At 37.6% G+C, this 27152-nt stretch overlaps 1 protein-coding gene across 4 annotated transcripts in view; it reads left to right on the forward strand.

Annotated features, from left to right (window-relative positions):
* The window catches only part of UMAD1 (UBAP1-MVB12-associated (UMA) domain containing 1), a 62481-nt gene that overhangs the window by 1512 nt on the left and 33817 nt on the right, over positions 1 to 27152 (forward strand). The window contains exons 1-2 of one of the 4 annotated variants that reach the window (XM_015853595.2): positions 1302 to 1687; positions 4224 to 4336. In XM_015853595.2, the coding sequence (XP_015709081.1) occupies positions 4255 to 4336 (82 nt within the window). In that variant the 5' untranslated portion in view covers positions 1302 to 1687; positions 4224 to 4254. Of the gene's footprint in view, positions 1 to 1301; positions 1688 to 2434; positions 2457 to 2563; positions 2876 to 4223; positions 4337 to 27152 lie in introns of those variants that run through there. The other 3 variants (XM_032443158.1, XM_015853594.2, XM_015853593.1) reach the window with 3 other exon arrangements.

The following is a 27152-nucleotide window of genomic DNA, read 5'->3' on the forward strand; positions in this document are numbered from 1 at the left end:
GGTTTCATGTTATAAGTGGGCCATACGGGGCTGTGAACGCTGCTCATTTTCTTGTTGCTAATGTAGTGATCAGTCACAGCACATGCTGATATAGCTGAGAGAATTGCCCTGATGCCCAGTTTTCTCTTTCCACGGGTCCTACAGCTTAGACAGCTGGTTTCAAATTATTCTGCTTCTCTTTGAAATCAGCCTTTGTGTCTTTTCTGCCCTCATTTCATCATTTATTGAAGTACTGGTGTTTTTATTGCTGCGTTCCCAAGCATTTATTTTTTTTTTAACATTAAATTATCTTTCCATGTTACTTGTGAACATGCAGGAAAATGCTAAAAAACATAGCGCTAAATAGGTTAAAATCCTTATATATACAGGAAACTTATTGGATGTAATGTATTGGTTTGGCTCAAAGGTCTCCCATACCTCTTGTCAAAGGAGATTGACAAAATGCACCAGAAATACATTAACCCCTGTGTGCGGCTCTGTAACTCATCATTGCCCAGTGCCATGTATGTTCTCTGAGCCTCACATAAAGACAAAATACTTCTTCCAATCTCACAGCATTGATACAGCTCACACTTTATTACCCACTAATGACTGAAGCGATGCCAAAAGCGTTATTTTTAACTACCAACAACTGAAACTGGAGAAAGGAAAAAATACGTCCCCTTTTGTGTTGAGGGGGAAACACAAGGAGAAGGGAATTGTATATTCCTTCCAAGGGAGATTTTTATCTCTAGGCAGTGAATTCAATTTTCAGGTCTCCTATAGAAATAAAATTAAACCCATCTGGAAAGAGGAAAGTGGTGTGCTGTATAGGAGGCATTACTGCAAGGAATGTGGCACTCTCTGAATAGTGGGTGTGTTGTCTCTGGTTTCATGCTGACAGCTTTTTAAAAGCAAAGATGTCACGTGTTTTTTTTTTTTCTCTCTAATTTATGTGACCACGCATCCAAATTCCCCAACATCAAACTTAACTTTAAACTCAATTTGTGCCAAAGTTGGTTGTTCTCAGCTTTTGTGAAATGAAGCCTCATCTTATCTACAAGTAGTAAGACTGAGCCTGACTCTGCAAGTGCTTAAACTGTGCTCTTATCTTCAAGAGCGCGTGTGTTTTCATTCAGCTCTGTGTTTCTTTGTTCTGTTTTTAACATGTAATTCAGGAAACCTAACGTCTGCATTTCATATTGCTGGAGAGATTTGTGTTCGCCTCTGAAGTACCACAGCTGATAAAGAAGAGAGCAAAGACTGCGGATATCGCGGTGCTGCCCATCCTTTTCCTATATATATGCCACACTTTATGCGACTCTGCTTTTTGTCTCTTTTTTTTTCAGCTCTTATTTAATCATTGTGTTGAGGATAGATACTGAAAAAAGGGAAGTTGTTGAGGCAGACCCAAGGGCGCTACAGGTTTACAAGAGAAAAAATAGGATACTGAGAAAAAGCTTGATTTCTGTCGGTGACGGGCTAAAATCCAGGCTTTGAAAGTGCTTGTAAAGCTAAGTTGGCTCTATCAAATTGTACTTATTGCTTATCTTCTTCAAAGATAGGGCCACTAAGATGGTCAGAGAGCTGGAGCACCTCTCCTGTGAAGGAAGGCTGAGGGAACTGGGCTCGTTTAGCTTGGAGAAGAGAAGACTCTGCGGAGACCTCAGCGTGGCCTTCCAATAGGAGGAAGTTTTTCCACACAGAGGTTGGTGACGCACTGGAACAGGTTGCCCAAGGAGGTTGTGGATGCCCCATCCCTGGAGGCATTCAAGGCCAGGCTGGATGTGGCTCTGGGCAGCCTGGTCTGGTGGTTGATGACCCTGCACATAGCAGGGGGTTGGAACTGGATGATCATTGCGGTCCTTTTCAACCCAGGCCATTCTGTGATTTTGTGAATTGAAATGCCTCCTGTCTTGTTTGTGTGGATATTACATATGCACTTAGTAAGACGCTTTACTTTGTGCATGTGAAAGTGAAGGGAGGTCACTGTTTGGAAGAGGTGAAAACTGTAAAGTAATGCAGATCTGCAGATCTCAGTGAGGAAAAAGAAATGATTGGAGCAGCTGCAGTTCTGGCACCTTGGAGTGGCTCCCTGCAATTGGAGATTCTACCAAAGCTACCCGTGAGATTTTATACATCGAGTTGATTTCACTTCTTGTTGTTGTATGCTTGGGAAGAAGGTAAAATTGCATTTTAAACTGTTCCACGACTGCCTCTCCTTCATACATCACTGGAGCGGAAACCTGACTCTTGAGCATAGCAGCACAGGTTTTTACTGCTTGAGCTATGGGACTGACAACCTTAATTGGTAGCAGGAGAAGACTTATTCCCTATGGGCTAAAAAATGGAATATGCTGCTGGCGCCATGTGTTGAGCGTGGGTGTGGGGGGAAGGTAAGGAATAAAAGAGGCAATTAGGGGGTTACTGCTGTGTAATCTCCATAGGACTGGAATACCAGTATTTCACGCACTAAGGTAAGGAAATGTGTGCAAAAGAATAAAGTGCACATAAGTAACATTCATTCTTTTTGTATGACTGCGTACCTGAGGCTGGTTGGCTCGGTGTGTTCTTGCATGCATCAGTGTGGTTTATTTGACTGATAGAAATTCCACTGCATCAGCATAAGCCAGTAGAAGCTGGCCAGCCTTTGGGCTGCTCTGCGTTTCATTCGGAGGTATCACTCCACGCTTTGAATCATTGCTGGTTTTCACCACATTCTATTTATACACCATTCTTGAAAGCCAACGCTTGCGCTTCATAAAGGTCTCTGTGTGCTGTGCTCTGTGGAAGGATTTGATATGCTTGTAACGGCAGGGTGGGAGGCAGTTCATACGCGGTGAATAGTCAGGGCTGGTTGTGAAGTAAATTACTGCAGGTCACCGGGCAGGGCACAGTGAGTCTTGCTTATGGGATCACAGATACTTGGGTGGGAAGGGAGGAACTTGGGCGAATTATTTAATCCTTTTTATTGTTATTTTTAAATATAAAGGCTAGCCTTGTAGTTTTCTATATTTCACTCATAATGATTCCTTTTTTACTTAGTGTAAAATAATATTATCACTAGAGTATACCTCTTTTCTTTAGATTTGGCTCTTCCTGGTTGTATATATTAGGATTTATTCATTGCTTTATGGATTTTTGGATTAGAAACTGGTTGTCTCTAAGTAAGCTGAACCTGTAAATACATTCTTCATGTGGTTCTATTGTTAATTTTGGCTAGAGTGGGGCTTGCTAATGAAGCTTTCCTTATAACTTTTAGTTCTCTTTATTTTAAGGAATGGCCCTTCCTTCATTCTACATCTTCAGAGTTCAGAATAATTAGATAATTTGTGTAGGATGTTTTTTGGTTTATCCAAATACATGGTCTGCTTCATAGCTGGCCCATCTGGCTTTCTTTTGGCTAATGTTTGTCAGGCTTCTCCACATGAGTTTGTCCTCTTTAAGCTGCTAAAATTGCTTCAAATCTTTCTTTCCTGAGAGAGATACTGAGCACAATCATTTACAGCTGACACTCTTATCCCATTAATATTATGCTTTACCTGTTTTGTTCCAGCTGATGTTAAGTCATAGTTGCAGTCTGTTCAGAAGGTTCTTATCATAGAATAGTTTATTGTTATGAAAAAGCTAATTGATTGTATTGTGGTATAAGGGAATATTCCCAAGCATTAAGCTGTATGTAAGACTTATGAACTGGAAAAATGAAAATGAATGCTATGCTATGATTGCATATGTATTTATTTTTTATTAGTGCCTTTGTACCTGATGCACAGATACTTAATATGGTGTAATTTGCTTCACTCAAATACTGCTGCATTATGAAACTGCTTTTCCTGTAGGATCATGTTTTGGGCTTTGGGGTTTAAAACTTTGAGATTTAACTCTGGTGGGAAAACTTGTGTAACAATTCAGATCCACAAAAGAATATGGAAAGGCGCTTAATAAATGATGAAGAGAGTTTTCTTCTTTCATTTTCCATTAGAAAGATAATTTATTTGTTTGTTTTTTAAATGGATTTATTCCAATCTTAACTTCATAAAAAACCCCTTTGTAAATTATACTTTTTACCTATTGAAGTCAATTGCTATACCAACGTGGAACTCTGTTTTATGTGCCTGATATTTCAAATCTGGTAATAAAGATCTATATGTAATATCATGTATTTGATGTTTGGGGTTGTATGGATTTTTTATGCTAAATTCTTCTATTTTATATTTATTTAACATAAATTATCTTCATTTTAGATAACAAGCTAGAAGAAGAGAAGAAGAGACTATGTTTAGCTTCTTCCGAAAAGGTCAAGATTCAAAGAAAATTACAGTGCAAGAGAGAGAAGCAGATGGATTTGTTATTGTGGGTAAGTGATGCTTCTGTATGTCATAATTCTTGTCATCTTTGAAATGTAGAAAGGTCTTTGAGATGCTTAGACCAAGAGAAAAGAGTTAAAAGAAGCCATGACAAAAATAACTCAGAATTTTTGCTTTTCCTCAAGTAAGCCGACTGGAACACAGGCTGAACAGCTAAAGCTTTATTTCTCCCCATTCTTTTTTGAATAGGGACAGACTTCTTCAAGATCATGGAAAATACAATTTCTTATTTTCCCCTCATGTTTTAAACAATGAAACGTTATTTCTTTTCAGAACAAGAAACCTCAGAGTTGCGGCTTCTAACTTTATGGTTAGTTGCAGAGAGAATATCTTATTACAGTTGTTAGTTTCCCTTCTTCTAATGTAATCCCCTGAAGTCTTTTTATGCTAGAAGGCGAGATGTGCCTGCGTATTGCTAGTCACACAGTGGATGCAGATGTTCTGATTCAGAATGTGACTTCTGATTAGTTTGCTGAAAACTAAGCAGTTTAGGATTTTCCAAGTCTGTTATTCAAAACTTAATCTGAAGTGTACTTGCCTGTGGTCAGGCTAAATCTGCACCTTTAAGTAAGTTCTGTCATGGTTCTATAGGATGGCTCAGGCACACAGGAGAAACAGAATTTATTGCTGTAACTGATCCTTTTTCCTCTTCTGAAAATTTGTATTTTTCTCCTTGTAAAACTGTCATCATCAGTATTCAATTTCTGTTGCTCTGATTAACTGAGTTCTTTTCAAGAATCTTATAGGAATCTATGTAAGTGGTATTTGAGCATTCTTAAGTGAGGAAAGCCTCTGAAGTATCAGAGTCTAACAATGTGAGACTACTAGAGCTCATTCTTAGGATAACTTACTCATGTTCTTAAAACAAATATCCACAATTGTTAAAATAGCTCCACTTTTGCATATGTGACTGTGTTGTCATGTTAAACAGTTGTCTTCCCCTGGATTTTCTTCATATGAACTTGTCTACTCACCTTGGTTTTGATGACTACATTAAATAATTCCAGCTCTTGCACTGTGGAAGGATTGAAGGGGGGAGCACCATCATCCCCCAAAGGCTTGGAGACCAAAGTCTCCAATTCTGCAACAGAGAGCTCTGCATGTAAAGGCTGCTTATCTGCCACAACTGTTCACCCTGATTCTGTATTTAATTTAGCTTCATTCCTTTTCCTTGAAATGTTGTAACTATTTAAACTTTATTCCTATAAAACCATATTAAAGCAATTTCTTAAACATGAACCGAAGAACTATCAAGTATGCTTGAATCTTCTGTTATTTCTACTTACTATTTTTTTTTTTTCCTTGGGTAGCAGTTACTTTTGCAGGCTGTGATGAGATAGAATATTGTCTTTTCATCCAAACTTTTACTTGGCAGAAGAACTGCTGCCAGTCTTGTCAGTGGAGCACATCAGTGTCCTGCTGGTCAGAAGCAGCTGCAGAATTATAGGTTGGCACCTAAGTAGATGTAGAAGTTTTGTCTAGGAATAGTTATTCTCCTAGTTTGATTTTTAATGCTTGGATGGGAGGTATTGACTCTTTTCAAAATGAGATGTAAAGCATTCTGGAATACCAGTACTGAAGTCATTAGCAAATCTTAGTAGTAAGTATAGGACAGCTGTTCTTAGGACTGCATCTTCAGGTTGTAAGCCTGAATACTGCCTTAGGGAGTGAACAGTCTTAAAAGGGGGTCAGAGCTAAATGTTGTGTTTCAGGTTGGTTTTTAAACCCAGTCTTTAATTTGAAGCATGTGAGGGAGGGAAAAAACACATCAAAATAACCAAAACCTTGTTCACCAATACTCTGTGGAGAAGGGAGAGAGCATTTTGCTTCTCTTTCATGGAGGAAAAAAAAGAAGAGAAAAAAATACATCTTCAGAGAATGCTTGCTTCTGAGTTTCACTGTTGTAGGCAGGAGAAGTATGTCTGTCGCGGAACCTTTTCAAGGTTTTTCATGCCATGCACCATTAATGAGGGTATTCAGGAATCCTACTCAAAGTCTCAAAGAGACCTGTCGAGAAATTATCAAATTACAGTTTATCTGCAAAATGAATTCCCTTCTACCATCCATTTGGTTTCTTATAGCTATGTGGAAGAAGACACATTAATGCTAGTGTGTTGGTTTTGCACACAGCTAAAAATCTCCCATCAGTGAAGGAAGATGCATGCGATCTGTAGTTCTTATCTCTTTCCAAAATTAGTGATTGAAAAATTGAGGCAGCAGTGCTGTTTTCATGTGTGTTTGGCAAGCAAGTCAGAACTCAGAGGCACAGACCTATACTGCGTGAGGAAGGAGAGGAGAACAGGTCTGGTGGTGGTGACCAAGCCCAGCCTTAATAGGCGTAATCAGGAAGTCTTCTATGATGAAGATATGAAAAGTCAAATTATCAACACCAATCAGTCTTTAGTTCTTGCTCTGCTTTTCTAAAGAGCAGTACATGTACCAATCCCCCCACCCTCCATTTCTGTGTTCTCATTAACGCATCATACATACAGATAGTCTTTGGGGCTCTTTTTGTTGTGGAAGAACTGGATAAATTGTGTCATGAAGTCAGGGTCACCTAATTGTTTCCTGACATATAAATACATCTTAAAATAAAATACTGTATACATGTTAATCTCAGTAATATAGGTCTCTGTGTATATTTTGAAGAACTTTTAACATGTTTGCTTCTGAGATAAATCCATAGGTATTAAATCTTCCAGAACTAAGAATGTTACAAAAATGAAATATAATATACTGGCTCTTCTAAATCATAGGACTACATCCCTACTGCTTTATTAGCGCAATTCAAATAGCTTGTTGGTTTTTCTCTTGCGTGCGTGTACCTCAAAGAGGAAGTGCACCAAGAGATCTGTAAGATCTCAGTGTTACTGCAGCTGTTTTTTTTCTATGACTCAAATCCTGTGAATCTTTACACTGTTTTGTTATTAATATTGAAGGAGCTTTTAGTGGTGCTAGTAAGGAAGACTGGAACGCTGCAGTGTTTTCAAATAACTTGCTGCTACACTGAAGAAATTCACAATATTTAATGCTAACTTTGTGACAAACAGATTTTGGGGAAATTTTATATATATATCTTCAGATATCTATATCTAATACATATATATATATATTTAGTCTAAAGAATATATGCTTTAGACTATGCTAATCTAAGTAAATGTTTTGGTGTATGCCATGCTATATTAACACTGCTGAGGAGCCTGTGTTGATTGTATTAAGTGACCTGTTTCTCAAATCACTACTTTCTGGATTCTATACTGGAAAAAAAGAGGTAGTAGCTCATCTGGGTACTGAGTTTTTTCAGTCAGTGTTGACTGAAAAGGGAGGGGGAGAATTCAGACAGAGAAGAAACGGGCCTCTCCTGTTACTGATCTTTAGTTGCATAAGGAGGTAATGGCTACCCTTCATTCAGTAATGAAGTCAAACTAATCCTCTTGGGTACTAATTTTAAACAAAAACAAACTGCATTTTTCAGTAGTACCACTAGATGGTGATTTCTCTTATATCTGGTAGTTGTAGTGCTTTTCTCTGTCTCCTTCATATGCCCACACACACAGAAAGTCGAGTAATAGTAATTATCAGTGCACCGTTTTATTAGACTGTAGGTTTTCATCAGATGTATAAAAAGCTTTTTAAAGCCTAATATCAAATTTATAATGGCATTCCAGTCTAATAAAAATAATGAAGCTTGAAATGTTGACAGCATGTATCTCGATGTTGGCTTGTAATTCCTTCCAAGCTGATCTGTTGAGGCCCATGTGGGACCTAAATAACACAAAGAGGTAAATTTGCATATTTTACAGCAGGGGGAAAAACAGAATGCAAAAACATGAATAATTAGAAGCACAAGCTTCATGCTATATTAATACTGTTGAAAAGCATGTGTTGATTGTATTCTGAAAGCCAGCAGTGATTTGGTTGAGTGAACTCAGTCAGCATCTCTTATACAGATTAAAGGAACTGGGTTACAGAACAACTGAAATTCATTGTTTCGCTGTGTAAGTAGGTATATTTCTCAAAGGAAATATATATATATTTTTCCTAGGTTTTGTACAGTACTGGGAATCTTCCTTTTTTTTTTTTTTACTGCTTCATCAAAGTGTGGATTTCCTTTGTCAGAGTATTTTTAATCGCTTACTTAATTATGTACCCCCAGATTTTACAAGTTATCTCACCACAAGTCAGATGTTAGAAGTTTTAGCACTTCAGTATATGTGACCTATTTTTCATTTCATTACATCTCTGTCTTTATGCTTTCTAAGGCCTGAGCCCCGGAAAACACATTCATGATATGTCTTTTATTTTGTTGAATTTGAAAAAATAAGTGTTTCTGTAAATGACTTAAATTTCCCAAATTCCCTTTCTTACATATTTCTGTGCAGGCAATGTTTGAATCATTGTGTTGGCTTCCACTGATTTAAATGTAGGTTTATTTATCCTACTTTTTAATGATAAACATTTATTGAAAATGACGTTAAAAACAGTGCTTTATTTATTTTAAATGATGGTTAGGCTACGTGCTGTCTTGGTCCCAAAATGCTAAAGACTTGTTTTGTTCAACTTTTACAGCAGTTTTATTTCGGGGGTGGGGGGTGGGAGGGGATATTTAAGCATTTGACTGTGTATTAGCGATTGTTCTTTTGGAGCTTTAAGGTAGATAAAAAAATGCACGGAATGAAGCATTTTAGGTTGCATAACCAAAGGAGGAAAACAGTAAAACGTACCAATCTCTGTAGAAATTGATGTAATTGTAAGAGGTTAAAGAGGCATCTGGCAAAAGGTTGTTTTGAGGTCACACATGCATCTGACAGTTTGCTGCTAGCTCTCTAAAAAAATATTGGTTGGAGCTGCATTCCTGTTTTTCATATTAACTGCCTTCCAAGCTGATGTATAATAGTCACTTTCTATGGGTACCCGTCTCCAAAATGCTCCTGAGAGGTTTCATCCCACTGATTTGAAAGCTTTTGTAAATAGCAATGGAAGAAGAAACACTGATGAAGAAAATCCTTTTTTTCTCTCTTTTTTCTTTCTGATTTATTTATTTTTCTTAATCCCCCTCTCCTCCACTAGAAACTTCTCCACTGGAAAGATCAAGGCATTCCTTGGACCTGATTGTTCTGCAGTGATGTATTTGCATAGACACTGGAGTATTCTTTAACATTTGTTTATAGTATTCTGACTGTTGTTGGCACCTGAGTTCTGACAGCTTTACTCCCATACACAGTGCCTCAGTCAGTTGGTCTGTAATACATTCTTAAAGCAAACTGTGGATGGAATATAAGAAATAAAAATAATGGTGGCTTAGAATAGCAAAATGTAATGAAGGAGCCTATAAACAGGAGGGGAGTTTACTCTTTGAAAAGGTAGATAACAGCAGGGCAAGGGGTAATGGTTTTAAGTTAAAGGAGGTAAGATTTAGGTTGGGTGTTAGGGGGAGGTTCTTTAATGTGAGGGTGGTGAGTTGCTGGAACAGGCTGCCCAGAGAGGTTGTGGATGCCCCGTCCCTGGCAGTGTTCAAGGCCAGGTTGGATGGGGCCCTGAGCAGCCTGGTCTAGTATTAAATGGGGAGGTTGGTTGGCCCTGCCTGTGGCAGGGGGGTTGGATGTTCATGATCCTTGAGGACCTTTCCAGCTTGGGCCATTCTGTGATTCTGTAATGTAAAAGTAGGGATGTTCAAATGTTGACAGTAAACTTTGTTTCCCAACTCAAACTGGTCATTAAATCTCTTCTAGGAGTAAAAAGTTCTTTGCTTTATGATGCAAAGGAAATTGCTGAAGATAGATAGGAAAATCAGACTTGTGCTAAAAAAGCTGTAAGATGAACTTACATCCAGGACTAACCAAAAAGCAGAGTGGTGGAAAATGTCTTCCAGGAGACAAGGTTGCTATCCTGGCAGATGATAAATTCAGGTCAAAGTCTGTCTTTTAGAAATTTACAGCATAGTTAAAACATCTTTCTTTCCAAATGGAACCTTTGTCATTAGTGTCTGTAGTTGCTGTCTGTCTGGTGGAAGTCATTCAGCCTGACACAGATGTTAATCACCGTTAATTTTTGGCAAAGGAAATGTTACGTCGAGCTGATTTTACACACATCCCTCCCTTTGCACTTGAATTTAATGTCTTCTGCTTTTACCACAACTCATCTTTGGTGTTTGCCAAAAATACAGCGTGCTTTCTGATTGCTGCTCAAGCAGCTGAATGATCTTCAGGTTTTCCATGCTGCTTCCCCCTTATAAATTAGGGGTGTCTGATGTCAGTTCCACAGTTATTCTTTAGTTTTTTGTGGTTTTTTTTTAATGGTGATGGGTGACCATGATCACTTCACTCTTATTTTTTTCATTTTGTTTATGAGGATGTGTACAAACAGGAGGAGCACAAAGTAGCACTATCATTTGTGAGGGTGTCTTTTGGTTTGCTTTGATGGGGGGTTCTTTGTTTCTTTTTTTTCTTCCAATTGCCTCCAGATTAATGACAGAGTCTTTAAGCATCTGACTACCATTAAATATGTACAATAAACTCACTTCTTTTTCAGTTGACCATATGATTCTAAAGCTTACTTTACTGAGACCTCTACAGACATGCAGTTGTTCAGGAGCTCAAGCTCATAGGTTTACTATTTCAGGGTGAGTAAAGGAGAGGAACAACTTAGAACCTGTAGGATTAATTGTTATTCTTCTTTCAGTTTACATGATTTTTTTTCCCCTTTTTTTTGAGAGGGAATTCAGGTTTTTTTTAAGAGAACCTGCCTGAATTTCTGCTAAATAATTTCAACTTTAAGTCTTGCAGTGATAGAAAGCTGTGTATAAGGACAATCTGCTTTATAAAAGCATTAGCACAGCTATTGTAGGGAGCAGCCAGTATTATATTTTAAAACGTGGATATTAAATACACATAACAGTGCTCTCTCTTAATTTGGATGGGGAACTGGATATAAATTTCAGCTGCATGTACTGGCTATGAACCTATAAAAATTTACTCCTGCTTTACTGCTCTGTAAACTAGAACTGAGAACCAGGAACATATCGTATGCTTGTGCTCTACATTATACAAAATTAGGGAAGGATGATCCAAGACATTGAATTCAGCATCTCTGAAATCCAGTTCTCAAAATGTTTTGAGCATATTTGCCTAAGATGACCCGCCAGCAAAGGAGAAAGCTTGTATTCTTGGTATGCTCTGGAGCTGAATTGTTTTAAAGCACTGTATGTCATGATTCAAAACCAAAACCTGAAGTTACAGAATGTTCTTCTTGAAATGCATACTTGTGCTTATTGGAGCGTTCATCCAAGAAGTAGAAGACCTCAAAGTCTAGTTCTGCATAGGCTTAGCACATCTTCTAGCACTGAAGTGTGAAACAGTCCAGTTGGAAGGACCACTGCTGTTTACTTTGGCTGCACAGTGATTCTACTCCAATAGCATAAGATATATGAGCTTCTGTTATACTGCATTAATCATTGAACTGCATTGACCTTGGAGTAAGGAAAGTGGAATACCGGTGTCTACTCCCTACCCTGTGTCTGTTGTGCTTCTAGATTTTTGTTTTCTTTAATGGAGATGATTTTTAATTAACATAAATAGCACAAAGATACATGTGCTTACTGCCAGTTTGTAAGCATTACATCTGATGATTTAACTGTTCCGGGCATGTTTTCCTTTCTGTGTGAATACTGGATCCAGCTTCAAATGGAAGATTAAGGTGTCCCAAGCAAGTGTGAGCATAGCTAACTGAGAGGGCTCTTGTGATGGACAGAAGCAGGAATACCTTCAGGCTACGGAGTCAAAAGCTCACGTTCACTGCATCTTGAGCGGGCTGGTTAGAAGATAAAGGGGAGAAGGTGGGATTTGCTCTGGTTTCCCATTTTTCTTTTCAAGAAAAGGTGTCCGTTCTGCTTGGAGCGTGCTACATGGGAAGGCAGGAGTTAAGCTGCTTCGCACACAGATCTGGGATGCTTGTTTTCATGTGCAGAAGCTACAGCTAATGAATTTAGATCCCTAATGCATTTTGTGGCTTCTGAGGCAGCTGCTTCTTTAGATTATTGTTTTGGATATGCCTTTCCAGACATCATACTCACTCTAATCTTCTTGTTGATAGCAAAATATGTGTACTTTGTGAAGATAATGAGCCACGGTTTGTTATAATATGCTTTTCATTTTAAATAGTATTAAACTGCAGTCAAATTCTATACTCACAGATCTTTGCTATTAGATTAAATTAACATTTTAGAAATATTAAGAAAATTTTAGGAGAGAGAAGGGGGAGAACTTTAAGCATATAATTGCGTATCACCCAGAAGTATGGTCCTCAACTTGTCACAGCTGTGAACAGATTTATTATCCATCAAAGCTTAGTTAAAATAAGCTTTGCTCTATTGCTGGGAGATGTGGAGCAGGCACTGCTTCCAAGCAGCAGAGTCCCTCTGCCGCTGGCTCTGTGACCAGAGCAGCATGGTTGCAGCATGGACCTTCTTCTCCATGGGCACTGGAGCTGACAGACTGCCTTGTAAACAAGAGGGGTCATCTTTAGTGTTTAAATAAGAAAATAAAGAAATAAAAGCTGTCTAGCACGCTCTGATTCTGTGTTTGTTTTGAAGAAATTGAGAACCCCAGAATATAAAATGTTCAATAAACATTATTCTTCTACATATTGCTTTTTGAAACTTGGAGCACGCTGTACTGCTGTGGAAATTGTTTTTAAATAGAATCAGGCTTCCTTCCATTAATAAAAGACCTTCACTATGCCTGCCAGATATTCTGGTACTTTTTACTGGCTAAGAAACACAAGCTCACATTAAGCAGCAGGTACATTAAGTACAAATATCTCTCAGCTTCCCATCTTATGTATTTACCTTTCTAGCAGCTACTTTTGACAAAGAAAGACTTCCCTTTTCTAGCCTCAAGATTTGGAGAGTCAACTCAAAGCTAGAAATGTTCTCCCTGTTCTTTTGTGTTCTGTTCTCAGAAGGTGTAGTATGTGTTAAGTGTTGTCTGCTGTCTTTCCTGTCCCACACTCTCCTTTGGTTCCAGTGGAACTTTTGAATCCTCTGCTCCCTGTGGGTTTATATTTTTCTAAGTCATCAGCACATTCCTGGCAGCATAAGACATCTGTTTTCTTATGTTCTGTACCTAAAGTCAATGAACTTAATGAGCAGAGAATGAATTATGAAGTTAAGACCTTTCTGGTGAGAATGTGTCCCAGAGCTTTTGATCTAGACTCTGAAGATCAAGCTTAAAGTTTTAGGGCCTCTTACTTTAAAACATCTCTTTTCTAATCTAATGTGTCAGACGGGAGTCCTGTGTCTTCTGTCTCTTTTGAAAGAACTGAGCCATGCACTGTACCAATATGCTGCAAGCAAATGAAAGCTGGTGTACTGTTGAGTTGTTTGACTCTTGTTTTTAGTTTTTGTTGCTGTTAAAGCACTCAGAAGAAGAAAGAAGGAACTGGTGTTGAAATAAACAGAAAGATAGTTTTTAAAGGTAGCGTATTCTTCAAGGTAATTAAACAGATCAACATAATGTAAAGTGCATCTGGAAATAATCTGCAAGCCAGAATAAACCATAACATGGATCTTGTCCGCCTTTCTTCCCCCCACAACACTCAGCACTAACTGGGATGCTGTATTTGAATTATCAATTGAATCACCTGTAGGAAACCTACTAGTGTAGTACAATGGGCAAGTATTCAGAATAAGTAACATGACCCTCAGTGCTTTAGAAACATGCTAAATGCTAGTCAAGCAGAGACAGAAATGTCCCAAAGCGCCAGTTGTTTAAACCCTGTCTATTTCTACATATTTCTAGCTTCTGATATCTTTATTATATATGTGTAAAAGTCCTAAGATTTTGTACTTGAAGACAAAAACTTATCCAAAGGACAGTATATGACCTATATATATACACACATATATAAATGATACTTCTTACACTCTACTGGCATTCTAGCTAATACAAATCATTTTCCTTCTTAAATGGAGTCATGTGTTGATGTGTTATTCATACATACTGTACGCCACAAAGCTAAGCACGATGGACTTTTCACTTATAGATCTGTTAAGAAGCTTACGTACAGTTTGTAGATTTCCTTGAAATGTTAAAGATGTGCATGGTGAGGGTTGTGTCTTTGTTCTCCTTACTTTTCCAAGTTGGCTTTATGTGCAGTTATTTTATTTGGTATGGCTTTTAGCATTCTCAGTGGTGATAACAGTCTACAATGGTCATGATTGAAACATTTGCATGTTCTGGATCTTTATGTTAATTTTAACATAGATGTATTGAATGACTATGGCTCGGGTAAATACAATTTGAATAAGCAGCATTCTGGACGGGAGAGATTTTGTTATATTTAGATTATAGTAAACTGACTATTTGGTTATGTTTTTTCCCTCTAAATTCTGGCTGTATTTTAGCATGGGAGGCAGAACTCTTGCCTGTATTTTCCTGTTTTATAAAATTCAGAGGAAATCCTACACTGCAGAATTGATTCTTATGGAACATTACGAAGATTTTGCTGCATGTGTACCTACCACCTGCTTCTCAACAGAATATTTCTAGCGAGCCATATGTATATGATTTTCAGTTGCCAATCTGAGTTTAATGAACTGTTTTCATAACAGTGAATTGAAGAAATAGTCTAAATTAAAATATGCATGTGCACTGGAGATGGATTCAGTTCCGTATTAAAAGCTGAAAAGATTTAAAGGTAAATTCAAAAGTAAAGAAGCAAAATAGAGTTCCACGGTTCAGACTTGCTGCTGTCAGATCTTCCAGGGGAGATCCTCAAACAGTGAAATAATTTGTAAGCAGGGGAGCAAAAGACTGAAAAAGATGTCACAACACCATTTCTTTCCGGTGTTCCCCATAGGCATACTGGGATGTAGTGAGGTGTGTTAATATCTTCCACAATGATGCCTTCTTGACAAAGGGGAATGTCAGAATATTAAATATTTTATATGATGGAACCACTGGAATTGAATTCCTTGTAAATGCTTTGGAACATGAGAAGAAATGTGAAAGGGACCAAGTATGGCTTTAATTTACTCTTGAACTAACCATTTTCAGGTGGCCTGTCACTAGATTAGTTTGTCCATGTAAATTAGAGTGCCCTTTTGACCCTAAAGCTAACAAATTTTAAAATGAAGAGGTAGACAGGTAGAAAAAGCATAACTTACCAAAGACATGATGCGAACTGTTACCTATCCCTGTTCAGAATTCAGCTTGTGTTGTTCAGAAGACTTAAATCTTAGGGAAACCAATAGCTGTTAGCTGGATTCCAGACATTTGGGGGATACGACGTGTTATACAAACTCTGCATTACAGCTTCTTTTAATTAAAAAATACAACACAACTCCATTCTGCCAACAGTTTATCTTGTATCTAAGTGCTTTCACTGAAATAAATGTTCTACCAATGTTAAAATTGAATTCTTAAGAAAATGAGTGTAATCGCTTGTAGTTTGTATACATGAATATACAAACTACAGAAATATGTGATAATCCATGCAAATTGTTACCTGCAAAATTTAGTCACAGTAAAGTTTTCTTTCCGAGTGTAAACTGAAAACGGTATTAAAGTTTACATCCTGGTATTATTCGGTACTATTTTCTGCATTAGATGTAAGTTGAAAGTTGATGCCCATCTATTTTGTACGCAGCTGTCTGCATTTTCAATATAGGAGGAAATACCATCAGTTCAGCGTGACTGGATTACCATAAATAGTTCTAGAAAATACCTTCATTTCCTTTTCACGTTCATGTCATATGCCTTACTCTCTAAAAATCAGTGTGATGTAATGAAAGATGAGTGTTACATATTTATTTTAAAAAATTTAAGTTATGACACTGAGTGATGCTCGTACTTGAGTAAAATACATAGCAGGCATTACTTTCCTCTTTATTTTCATGGAGACAACTGTAGATACAAAGAGCAGAACAACGCTATTTGACAGAAGTAATTCTCACTATGAAATACTCTTTTTCAACACAGTCACCGCCATTAGCTGTGCATTTTTGCTGCACTCATGAACATCTGCACCAGCAGAAGCGACCTGCTCCTGCTGTCTTCACTGCTAAAAAGCACCACTCACCACCTCACTGTGCCCACGTCCACTCTTTGGTCTCCATCAACATTCAGCGAGCGTGGATGAATGCCAGCGGGTGCCACTTTTTCCACATGGAGAAATTCAGCTCCACACCTTTGCTTCGTACACCTGTCGGACGCCATTTTGTCAGACTGCCCCTCTGCTGCCATCTGTCACAGCCTTACTGCCACACCACTGACATATGACACCAACATCATAACGTAGCAGAGCAGTCCTTTTGGTACCAAAAGAAAGTATATCTCAACCAAAAGAAACAGGCACGTTTTGCTCATTGGCTTTTAAAGAGGAAAATAACTTTTTCAGTCACAAAGGAATGTGATACATTCTTGAGCTAAAAACGTGATTTTGGAAACTAAATAGTACATTTCTTTGTTGACAGGAAGAACGATACATTTCATTTTTGTTTTTATTTCCAGTGAAAACTAATTAGATAAAGTTAATTTTTTTACAGTATTTCTATCTTCATTTCTAAGTGAAAAAGTTGAAATTCTCAACAGAACAGTTATGCTTTCTGAATGTATAATCATCTAGTAAATGATTAGCTTGCCTGCTTTTATCTAGGTATGAAAATTATGTATTTTGACAGTCACGCAAGTGCAGTCTACAGTAATAAGCAATGCATAATGGTTCTGAAAGGAAAAACCCCTTCAACAATAGCGGGTAGCTGCATTACAAGCAAAACTGATAAAGCCTGGTCTTCTCTGGCTTTGTTCCTCACTAGCCTTAGCTCATTTCTCTCTTTCTTTTTCTTTTTTCTTGCTTCATCCCTTTTATTCCCCCTTCCTACTGCTCCTTTAAATTTGGTCTTACAGCTTGTTGAGAGGTCTGTAAATCTCCAGGAAACGTGAAGTTATCTGTATTTCTAGTCTTCATACACAGACTTCCATTTTTCTTTTTCCTGCATGTTTACCAGGTTAGCTTTCACTAAGAACTGCAAAGGCTTGATACGATTAATAGCTGTTGGTAGAAAATTAAACGGGTTTGTGTACTTGACACATTGAGATAAAGTGTTTTATATTGCCTACAGATAGTGACTTCAAATTTATTTTTAATGAAATGTAAGTACTTAGGAATTCACAAGGGCTGACTAGAGAGAGCAGTTGTCACCTTGGAAGCTTGTGCTAACTCATACGGGGGATGTCTACTGTCTGCTCACTGTGGTGACTTGTGAGGGTAACGCAGTGTAGTTGGTAAACCTGGTTTGGTATTGAAGGAGTTAATCCATCTACATTGTCTACACTGCTTTTAAGCCCTTCTAGTAAGTAAACATCATTTAATTTTGGGTGCTTTAAAAGTACAGAATAGAAATGTGAAGTACTTTTTACTGTAAGTTCAAATGTGACTAGTTGAGACTTGTTCTCAAGTGTGCCACCTACACTTTGAAAGTAGATTTTTGGAAATGGCTGAGTAAGGGCAGAGCAAATGCCAAAAACTATTACCCATTGTCTGAAATCTTCATATTATTAGTAAGTTCGAAGCAAGAAGAACCTAGATAAAGCCCTGCTTGATCTATTATGTAAAAAGATGGATAAGTCGAACCTCATTTTTCCAAACGTGAAAATTCAGAAAAGAAAAATGATCTCTTATTTTGCTGTCTTCCAAAGATTTTGATTCCAGCATTTAGCCACACGTTCTCTTCTAGCTCCTTCATGTGAAGCACTGAGGTAATACAGGGAGTATGGAGGAAAAGTAATGCAAAGAAATGTTTTGTATAAAAGCGAGGGAACTGCTAAAATTCATGAGATTGATTGTCTTGAGTAGATCTAGAAATTTAATGTAGGTTTGGTATAGACAGCGTCTGTTGGTTGTGCTGACAAAAGCTTAATACAGTGTAATCAGCTGAGAAGATTGATTGACTTTTCCTTCAGTGTCCTTACATGCTTCAGTTGATGAGTATCCTGTAGCATTTGCACAATGCTAGAAGCGCAGTATTTTGGCATCGTTCAGAGAATATATGAGTAAGTCTGTTAGGAATTCTGGTTCTGTTTACTCTCCCGTGTTATGGATCCAGATCTCACATCTACTCTAATTGTGGACATTATATCTTGTTCAATTCAATCCCATCCATACATAAACTGAACTCAGTCTTCCAGTGCCACAGAAAGTAAGTTTGAAAAAATCTATTACTTGTTAAAATAATAGTTCTGCATGTTCAGCACACACATGGGTTCCAGAAAGAGAACTACCCTATTCCTCTTGGCAACATGCTGACCATGCTGATGTCTCAAAACCTTCTTACTTCAGGTGGTCTTGTTGGTTTTGCCAGTTGGTGAAATGAGGGCAAAGATTTTGGAATAACTGGAGGATGAGTGGAGTCAGCTCGATTCTAGAGGACTTCTCTAGAAGAGGACTCCCCTTCTCTGTACATAGTCCACCAGGGGGAGATGAACACCAAAATTTACCAGTAGAGTGCATTTGCAGGTTTGGGTAGGCCAGCCCTTTTACATCTTGAGTACAATACCTTGTTGCCTCGCATAGGTGACAGAACCAAGATGTGAAGCTGTGGATTGTTCCTGAGAAGCAAAGGGCAAGGCCATGGCTGTGTTTTTCAGTTTTTTATTGCTATACATTTGGCCCAGTAGAATCTTGTAGGAAAGAGAATAACAGTGATACTGCTGTGGATTTTCTTAAGTGTTTCTTCCTGAATGGCCTGTGGCTTTTGCAGTCAATTTAACGTACCTCTAAGTTATCTATGTGGTAATTCCAGATAGATTTTGGAGGCAGGTTTTCTGTACATGAGACTTCCACACTTATTAAAATGCAACAGTGTTGGAACTGTCCTTGAGGTGCTGCCCTGCTGAGAGCAAGGTTTGGATTACCTTGGCACAGTGACACAGTAGTGGAGTTACCTGGTCCAAGTGGGGGATGCCTTGACTCCTGCCTGTGTAGAAAGGTTTGCAAAGGAGCTTGTCTGCCAGCATGTAACTATATCAGCACATCCTCAGACTCAAGGGCAAATGTGTAACTCATTTGTATCTGGAAACCAGGTGGTTTCAAAGACTTTTGAGATGACGGGGTTCGGGTTCATAAGACCAGTAGAACTTAAAAAACCTTGATTTATGTCTACCAACTGCTACAAAATTTGTACTGTACCATCCTTTACAGTGTCAGTCCAGTAAGATACAACACAGGGAGGCTGTATTTGAGCTGCAGGTCTCATGTCTTACAATCATTTGAGCATGTTCAAAGAAAGGAACTCATATTAAATGCCTTTTTTGGACATCAAGCCCTCAATCCAAACCTGCTGGTTTAGTAACATGATCACTTAAATCTCTTGTCTGCCATTATCATCTTCCCAGTAGAGATTATTTTTAGTGAATCATTTTGATTGAAATTGGAAGCTTTCCTTAATGCTTAGTATTTAACTCAAACAGTTATAAGTTTGTCATCCTTAAAAAGCATATGCTGTGATAGACTTTCTTCCTTGAGTTATGTTTTCAAGTCCCACTTTAGAAACAGAAGCAGTTGTGTTTTTTTAACTGGTTTTATATTGCAGCTTATCACTGATGAGTGATCAGAGACAGATGATTTGATTTTTAGAGCATACCATCTCCTTTCCTGCTTATACATAAACAGAAGGTATGGGGAAAAAAAGAAAAAATATATGTGTCGATTCCACCTGGATTGTAGATCTTCACTGACAGATCTTGTATATTATCAAGGCACTCAGTAGCATCTTCTGTGACAGGGTATCTTAATATCTTTTCCTATTCTTCATATTATGCTTACTTGGAATTTAGTGTTCTTGTACTAATGGCTTCTACAGTTCTGGCCCATTCTTCAGATCTTCCAGATCAGGATAGAAACAAACATTTGAGGATCTGGGGACTTGCCAATAAAATGATTTGTTGCCTTCTTGAGGAAATGTTTAACCAAATGAAAAGGAAAGTCACTGATTTTTACAGCTGAATATACTGAATCTGAATACTTTCTTGATTGAGAGAATTCAAAAAGGCCTGCTGTGTGATTTTGATAGCAACATATGATTGCTTAGTTTTTAAAGATATATGTATATCGCTTAAAACCTGAGCTGAATGGGAGTGCTTAGTAGTATTTATTTAGCTATAGGTGCTCTAACATTCTGAATAGATTTATTTTAACACTGTCAGCATTAAGACCACTGTCATTTCCATTTTATTGTGGTCTGAAAGTATTTCATATTAGCAGCTGACACACAGACGAAATAGTTGGAGGGATGACAATTTTTTGTCCCCCGTTCTATTTAATAAAACACAGCAAGATTAACCAGGTTGGTAGAGCTGGATGTTAGAAGTCGTATGAGAAGTTTTCCATTAACTAGGAAGTCCTGTAGATGTCAACTTAAAAGCTAAAATAGGTAAACTTGTGTAAAGCATGTCATAAGTTGTTGTCAGATATATTTACATTTGATTTTTGCCATGGTATTTCTGGCCAGCTGCTGATTTTAGGAGAGCCCCTTAAATTGCATGTCTGGAATATTTTGAATGACTCTCTCTTGGTTTTCATTTTTTTCTTTGTTTGCTCATGAAATATCAGAAGTCTGCTGCAGTGAAAGGTCGTTCTGTTGATCTGTAATGGTTCAATCTAAATGTTTACTAAAGAGCTTTTCTGATTCCTTTCTATTTGTTTGACATTAAGGACTGCATTTACCACCTTGGAAGGTATGGAGAAATCCATACTTGTACCACTAATTGTTTTCCTTTAGAATTGCATCCCGATTTGTGAGTGTAGGTGGATTTATTTTTGTTTGTGTGTTTTAATTGCAAATTTATATGGTGAACCAAGTTAATTTCCTACTACATCCTGTGATAAGCATGTTTAGCTAGCAAAGAACCTCATCTATGATCTTTGCTTTCATTTTTGTGCTCAGCTGGTCCCAAATAATGCATTAAAAATAAATGGTCTTCACCGAGATCTCTGGTTGACTTTTGTATTTGGTAAGTCACTGTTTTGTTACTACAGGATTCAGATCTATTTTTGGCTTTTAATCATACATCCTCGCAGTGTACTCTTGGAAACAATTATTATAATGTAGAAAATTCTGATTTCTGTCTTATCAATTTATTGAAGTTTAAATCTCTGCATGGTATTAAACTTCGAAGCTGTCTGTTGTCTGAGTAAATCAGGACTCAGCTGGAGTGAGCTTTTTGTGCAGTAAAGGCTCAACACTTAACAGTGGTAATAACACAAGTGGTTTTGGTGACTTAGCATGGACTCTGTACTGCAGTAAACAGAATGAATTGTGCCAATTAAAGACACTTTTGGTGCTTTATGAGAAGACATCTAGAATCTAGGCTTCAGCTAATTAATTTCAAATGAAGCAAACAACATGCTGGAGTGGAGAATAATTTGTTCCTTCCCTCATGCTTGTGAGAATACCATCAGTCAATTACCACATGAAATAAGAATACTAAGAAAAACCCCAAGCTCACCCATCATAAAACCTGTGGATCTTAAGGTAAGATTTTCCTTAAAATTGAAAAAAGCTGATTTTATTTGACACCTACAGAGCATGCAGCTTTAGTTGATCAATATAAAACTTTGGCCTTCACAGAGCCCTGTTCAAAGAACACACCACTAAGTGCATGGCAGTTCAGAGCCATTACTTGTGGTGCTGTCACTGCTCACTAACCTAAAGACACCACACAGATATATATACCAAAATATATATATAATAAATATATAAAATAGTATTTTGCAGACATAATATTAAAAAAATGTTGTAGTTTGGCAGTAATTAAATCTCACTTTGGTGTGCACACGTACTTTAAAAATCTGTAACTAGTTCAATTTTCAGACAAAGTGCAAGCATCCAATGAATGAAAGTACAGAATGAGAAAGAAAAATAACCTCCACTTTCCTGCGTAGACAGTGTTCTCATAGAGCATTGCTCAGGTAATCTTCATATTTATCAAACATTTATGTAATGGATATATATGTCCAGTTGGTAAGAGCATTTTCATTGTTTTTGTAGCTTCATTTAGTGCACTATCACCATCCACAGAACTCGAATGTGATAAGTGACTCTCAGCAGCAGATGAACTGAATTATAGTTTAATGTAGTAGTGTTGGGTATGGTGGAGGAGTGATTACACTGTGTCTGAATATTCCTGCTGTCTGGCTAGTCATTAGAGGAACAGACATCAGATTATTTTCTGATAATCTTATTCTGAAGTCTTTGCTGAAACAAAACTCTTTTTTCTACTTGTTTTCCTTTTTTGCATGTCATTGTTTTGTTGTTGTATTTGACAATCTTATTGTGTTGGTGCAGAGGCTATAGCTTGAGAAGAAACAGTCTGTTAGGGCAAAATACAAGGTGCTAAACTAGCTTAATTTCTCTACTGGACATGGATGTGTTAAAGGCTAAAGCCAGACAATTTCACTTCAGGATTGCAATAAAAAAGGTTGCACCTAGCTTCCAGAAAATTACAGCTGCAGTTATTCTTTTTTTTTCATCCCATCCCATTAGCTTTTTGTAATAAAAGCTGTGTTTTAGTTCTTACTTAAACAATACTAGTGTGTGGTGGTAATTCCTGTTTCGTAATAGTTTAATTTTGTCTAGGAGCTAAGTTCATTATGGTATGTTATGAAAGGTGTGTACATATCACAAAAAGGCCCCATCCCAAGAATTTGTCATCTGAAAGATAGATGAGTTGCATAAAGAAAGAAAAATATTAATGTTTTTTTGTTGTTGTTCGCTTGCTTGATTTTGTTGCCAAGTGGCAATTTGGTGTATATGTTCCAGGGAGCTGAATTTTGGGAACTGTCTTGAAAACTCTTCTGAATTTTATTGTATAGTTTTTCCCACTCATCAGGAAGTTCATCACAGAGAAACCTGACGATGTTACCTTCATCGACAAATTTGAGAAGAAAAATAGCAGCAATAAAGATGGTGAGGGGTTAGTCAAAGTAAGGAGCTAATGTGGAAGGGGCAGCTTTGAGGTGCAGTGAGAAAAGGAGTTCAGAATGACTTTGGCGTTAGTCACTGAGTTATCTAAAGCAAACTGTCATGGTCTTAGCTGAAATGATGTTGAAGCCACGTGCACACACAGCTTGTAGGGATCAATGACAGCTGAAAATTTTTGTGCATTACGTGGAGACTTTCTGATGACAGAATTAGCATATTAACTGATGCAGCGGTCACCGAGCTGGTGACTTTATCTTGGAAGGAGGTCAGCTTACTGTCCTGTGACATGGCGTGAGACGATATGCGAAGCTTGGGCCAGATGGTGTCAGTTATGGAACTGAGAACTGAACTGTGGAAATGCAGAAGTTAAGGCTTGATTACACTGTGTTAAATGTTTGTCCGTAAATGTCACAATAACGGCTCTAATCACTTCCTGTCCTTAAAAATGATCTTTACCTTATCTTATGGACTATTTGCTCTGACATCTTTGAACTTAAAACCTTAGATATCTAATTGAATTTGCTTCGTGTTTCAAAAGCAGATTAGTCTTTGAATTTTTACTTCTGATTTTCACTCACTAAACTGCAGTGTATGAAAACATACTTACATGTATTGAAAGCTTCTGTATTTCTGCTCTGCTTCAGAAAGGAGATGTTGAACAGTTGTAACTCTGAGGTAACCTGATCTCTCTGCAACTGACATAGAGTTTGTCTTTCAGAATTATTTCCTATTCATTTAGGTTTTATTTTACTTACTTCATAGTCTTGCTTGATAGAAGACCTTTAGTCAGGACAGCTGTCGCAGGCAGTGGTAACATCTATTAACCACTAATCTTTACAGAAAACTGGAGCAGCTTTTTGGAGAGATGAGCCCTTCCTCAGGTGTGGAAATAAAAGCTGCTGCTCCGCAGCCAGATCGGAGCTGAAACTGTGTCTCAAAATATAGGTAAATTGAACCATTCTGGGGCAAAAAAACCCACAGATGGTTGATGTTTTTAAAGGAGAGTTGTGGTGGGAGGAGGGATGACGTTTTCTTGTAGGGAGGAGGTAGGCATTTGTAATTGCTGTAAAACAACGTTTTTTTCCTGAAGCTGTGGTTTTAATGTCTATCATATAAAATAGCCAATAACTCTTGCAAACCATGTGCAAATCCATAGTCAGCTCCAAACAATAATTTAGCACTTGTCACTTATTTTCAAAGTCACTGCTTCCAGTTTTAGTATCAAAGGGCTTCAGTGGCCCAAAGCCTAATATTTCTTCCTGCTCTAGCTGGCTACCCTACCTTTGCATCTTTATCTTTTATCTTTCTCAAGTTCTTAGACATTTATAGCTACAACTAACCACTGCTGCAATTATTTTTAAGAGCCACTTATTATTTGTCCATACTTTAACAAAGACTTACTGTATTCTGGTAGCTACCAAAATTTTTTGTCCCCTGTACTTCAGTGAGCCTTTAGGCCCACTTATTTTTTCCCATGCTAAAACTGAGAAAACAAACCAGAAAATCCTGGTCTAGAAGATGTACTGTGAGAATCAAAGATATGTCTTAGATAAGACTGTATATAATTACAGACCTGTGTTACAGCATTGAAGCAGTTTTTATATCGAGTCAAAATCTTTGCTGATTCTTGGTCTAACCTTCAAAAAGGAAATAAGTGTGTCTGTAGTGTAACACTTTTGGCTGAAAACTAGATCAATTTCTGTTTTACGACTTGATCTTCTAGCAGTTATGTATATTAGCACTTTTATTTTGAATTTGTATGTGTTAATTGTTGTCAAAATAGTGGAAAGATCCTGTACCTTTATTACAAACTACTGCTAGCTGTCTGAGTAGCGTGCATGGTAACACTGAGAAGTCGTCTTAGCTATTTTACCCTTCACTCTTTCTTGACCAGCCATTTTATGGTTGCCATAATCTACTGTTTGAGTTCTCCAACAGGCTAGGCTTGTTTTCTTTAGTGAGATCAGCAGACATTACTACCACAGAGATAGATCCATGATATAATCACTGAGACCATAGCAAAATACACATTTCAAAATGGCAAGTTGAGCTTATTTAAAGTGGCAGCCCAATTTAACTTTTCTTGCAGTCACGCTGAATGCAGCACTTGTATCTGTCTGTTGTTTCCAAGGCAATTATTAGCATACGTTTAAAAAGCAATCAGATCTGGTCTGTTAGGTCAAGATAATATGAACATAAATGCACGTTCTTACAAATAAGCTTCCCTAAAACATAAAGTAGAAAAACAAATGTAGTGTGAAATGTTATGTAAAACACAGGCATGGCGTAATTAGCAAAGGACAGTAGAAATGCTGTTTGTTAGGACTTGAATAGTAACAGTCAATTAATTTCTCACAACGGGAAACAGAAAAGCATTTAACAAAGAAACGTCATCTGTCTCTGCAGCATAAAGGCTGTACAAAGAATCACAAAACTGAGACAGTTCATAGATCAGAAGTCATGAAGTTAAACTCAAAAAAGGGGGCTGAAGGGAGGAGATGTCCTATTTTTTGCAAGGAGTTCTATATGTTCTAATAAATGATAGATTAAGACAACAACAAAACAGATGAGTGGTGCTGCTTTGTATAAAACGAGTGCATACCTATCTGTGTGTGTGTTGTGGTAAATAGGACGGACAGTGTAATCATAGGCTTGAAGATCTGGGTACAGCTATCCTTATTCAAACTACAAAAATTTCAAACTATCAGTTCAAAGTTGGTGAGTAAGGATAAGATTAATGTTTCTTCCCTTCCTTTTCCTCCGTGCCAGAATAATGGCAACAATCTAAGTTGGATAAACAGGGAAGCAAAGAAGCATTGTTGTGTTACATTCAGAGAGAAAGCAGTTATAAACAAATCAAGAGCTCTTGTAACAAAGTCAAATCTTGATGTAAAACATTTTGTGTTTCTGCTTCAGTACCTTGAATTGCCCCCCAGATAGTTTTGGTAACCATATAAAGTCACTAGGCTCTAATTTAGATACCTACATTGAATTCCTTATATTGCATCATATAGTTATTTGTGTCAAGCTTGTTTGCAGCATATGGGTAGTAGAGCTTTCCTTATAGCGGGCTTGATCTTTCATCGCTAAAGCTAACTGCTTTTCATACGACCAGTATCAAACCCCATGAGAGGATACAAAGGTATTTTAAGGGAAACACAATGAAGGGAAGCAGTAACATTATGTGGAAGAGCTCTGTTATCTGGAATTTCTGGCTTCTTTGCAGCTTTTCCAAGCATCACATGTGAAGGCTTTTGGGAAAGGTACGCATTTCCATTTAGTACGCAAATCACATGGCAATTTTTTTGTACTGGAGTTGCTTTCAGGAAGACTAATGCCAAATAGATGTTCATTAGAGTTTTGATGGATGTGATAAGTTTTCTAATGATACCAAGGAGTTTGATTCTGCTGCTCTTTACTCTGTTTAATTGGTGATTTTAAATTTTCTATTACAAAGCATACATTACTTGGTGGTACTCTTCTAGTTATTTGAGGAGGAAAAAAAAGAAAAATAAATCCTTCCTCTTTCCTCAGCCACCATAAAAAATTAAAAGGAAGGAAATAATGGGCTGGATTTAAAAATAGAGAGATGCAAAGGTAATTCTAATGTAAATCAACTCCAGAAACCATGGACAGAGAGGGAACAGAGTGCAGGGAAAACAGCTCAATCTGCATCGTCTCTTTTACCCAGAAGGGAATGTTGCCCACAAGAACACAAGCTTGTTGGAAATTAGGCACAAAAAGGAGTCAAATAAAGGTGTCTGCATTGCAGAGGTTTGGGATGTATTTTCTGTCTGTTTCTGAGCCAATGCAGCTATGTACAGGTA

Source organism: Coturnix japonica, chromosome 2 (assembly GCF_001577835.2).
Source record: "Coturnix japonica isolate 7356 chromosome 2, Coturnix japonica 2.1, whole genome shotgun sequence".
In the NCBI taxonomy this organism is placed as follows: domain Eukaryota; kingdom Metazoa; phylum Chordata; class Aves; order Galliformes; family Phasianidae; genus Coturnix; species Coturnix japonica.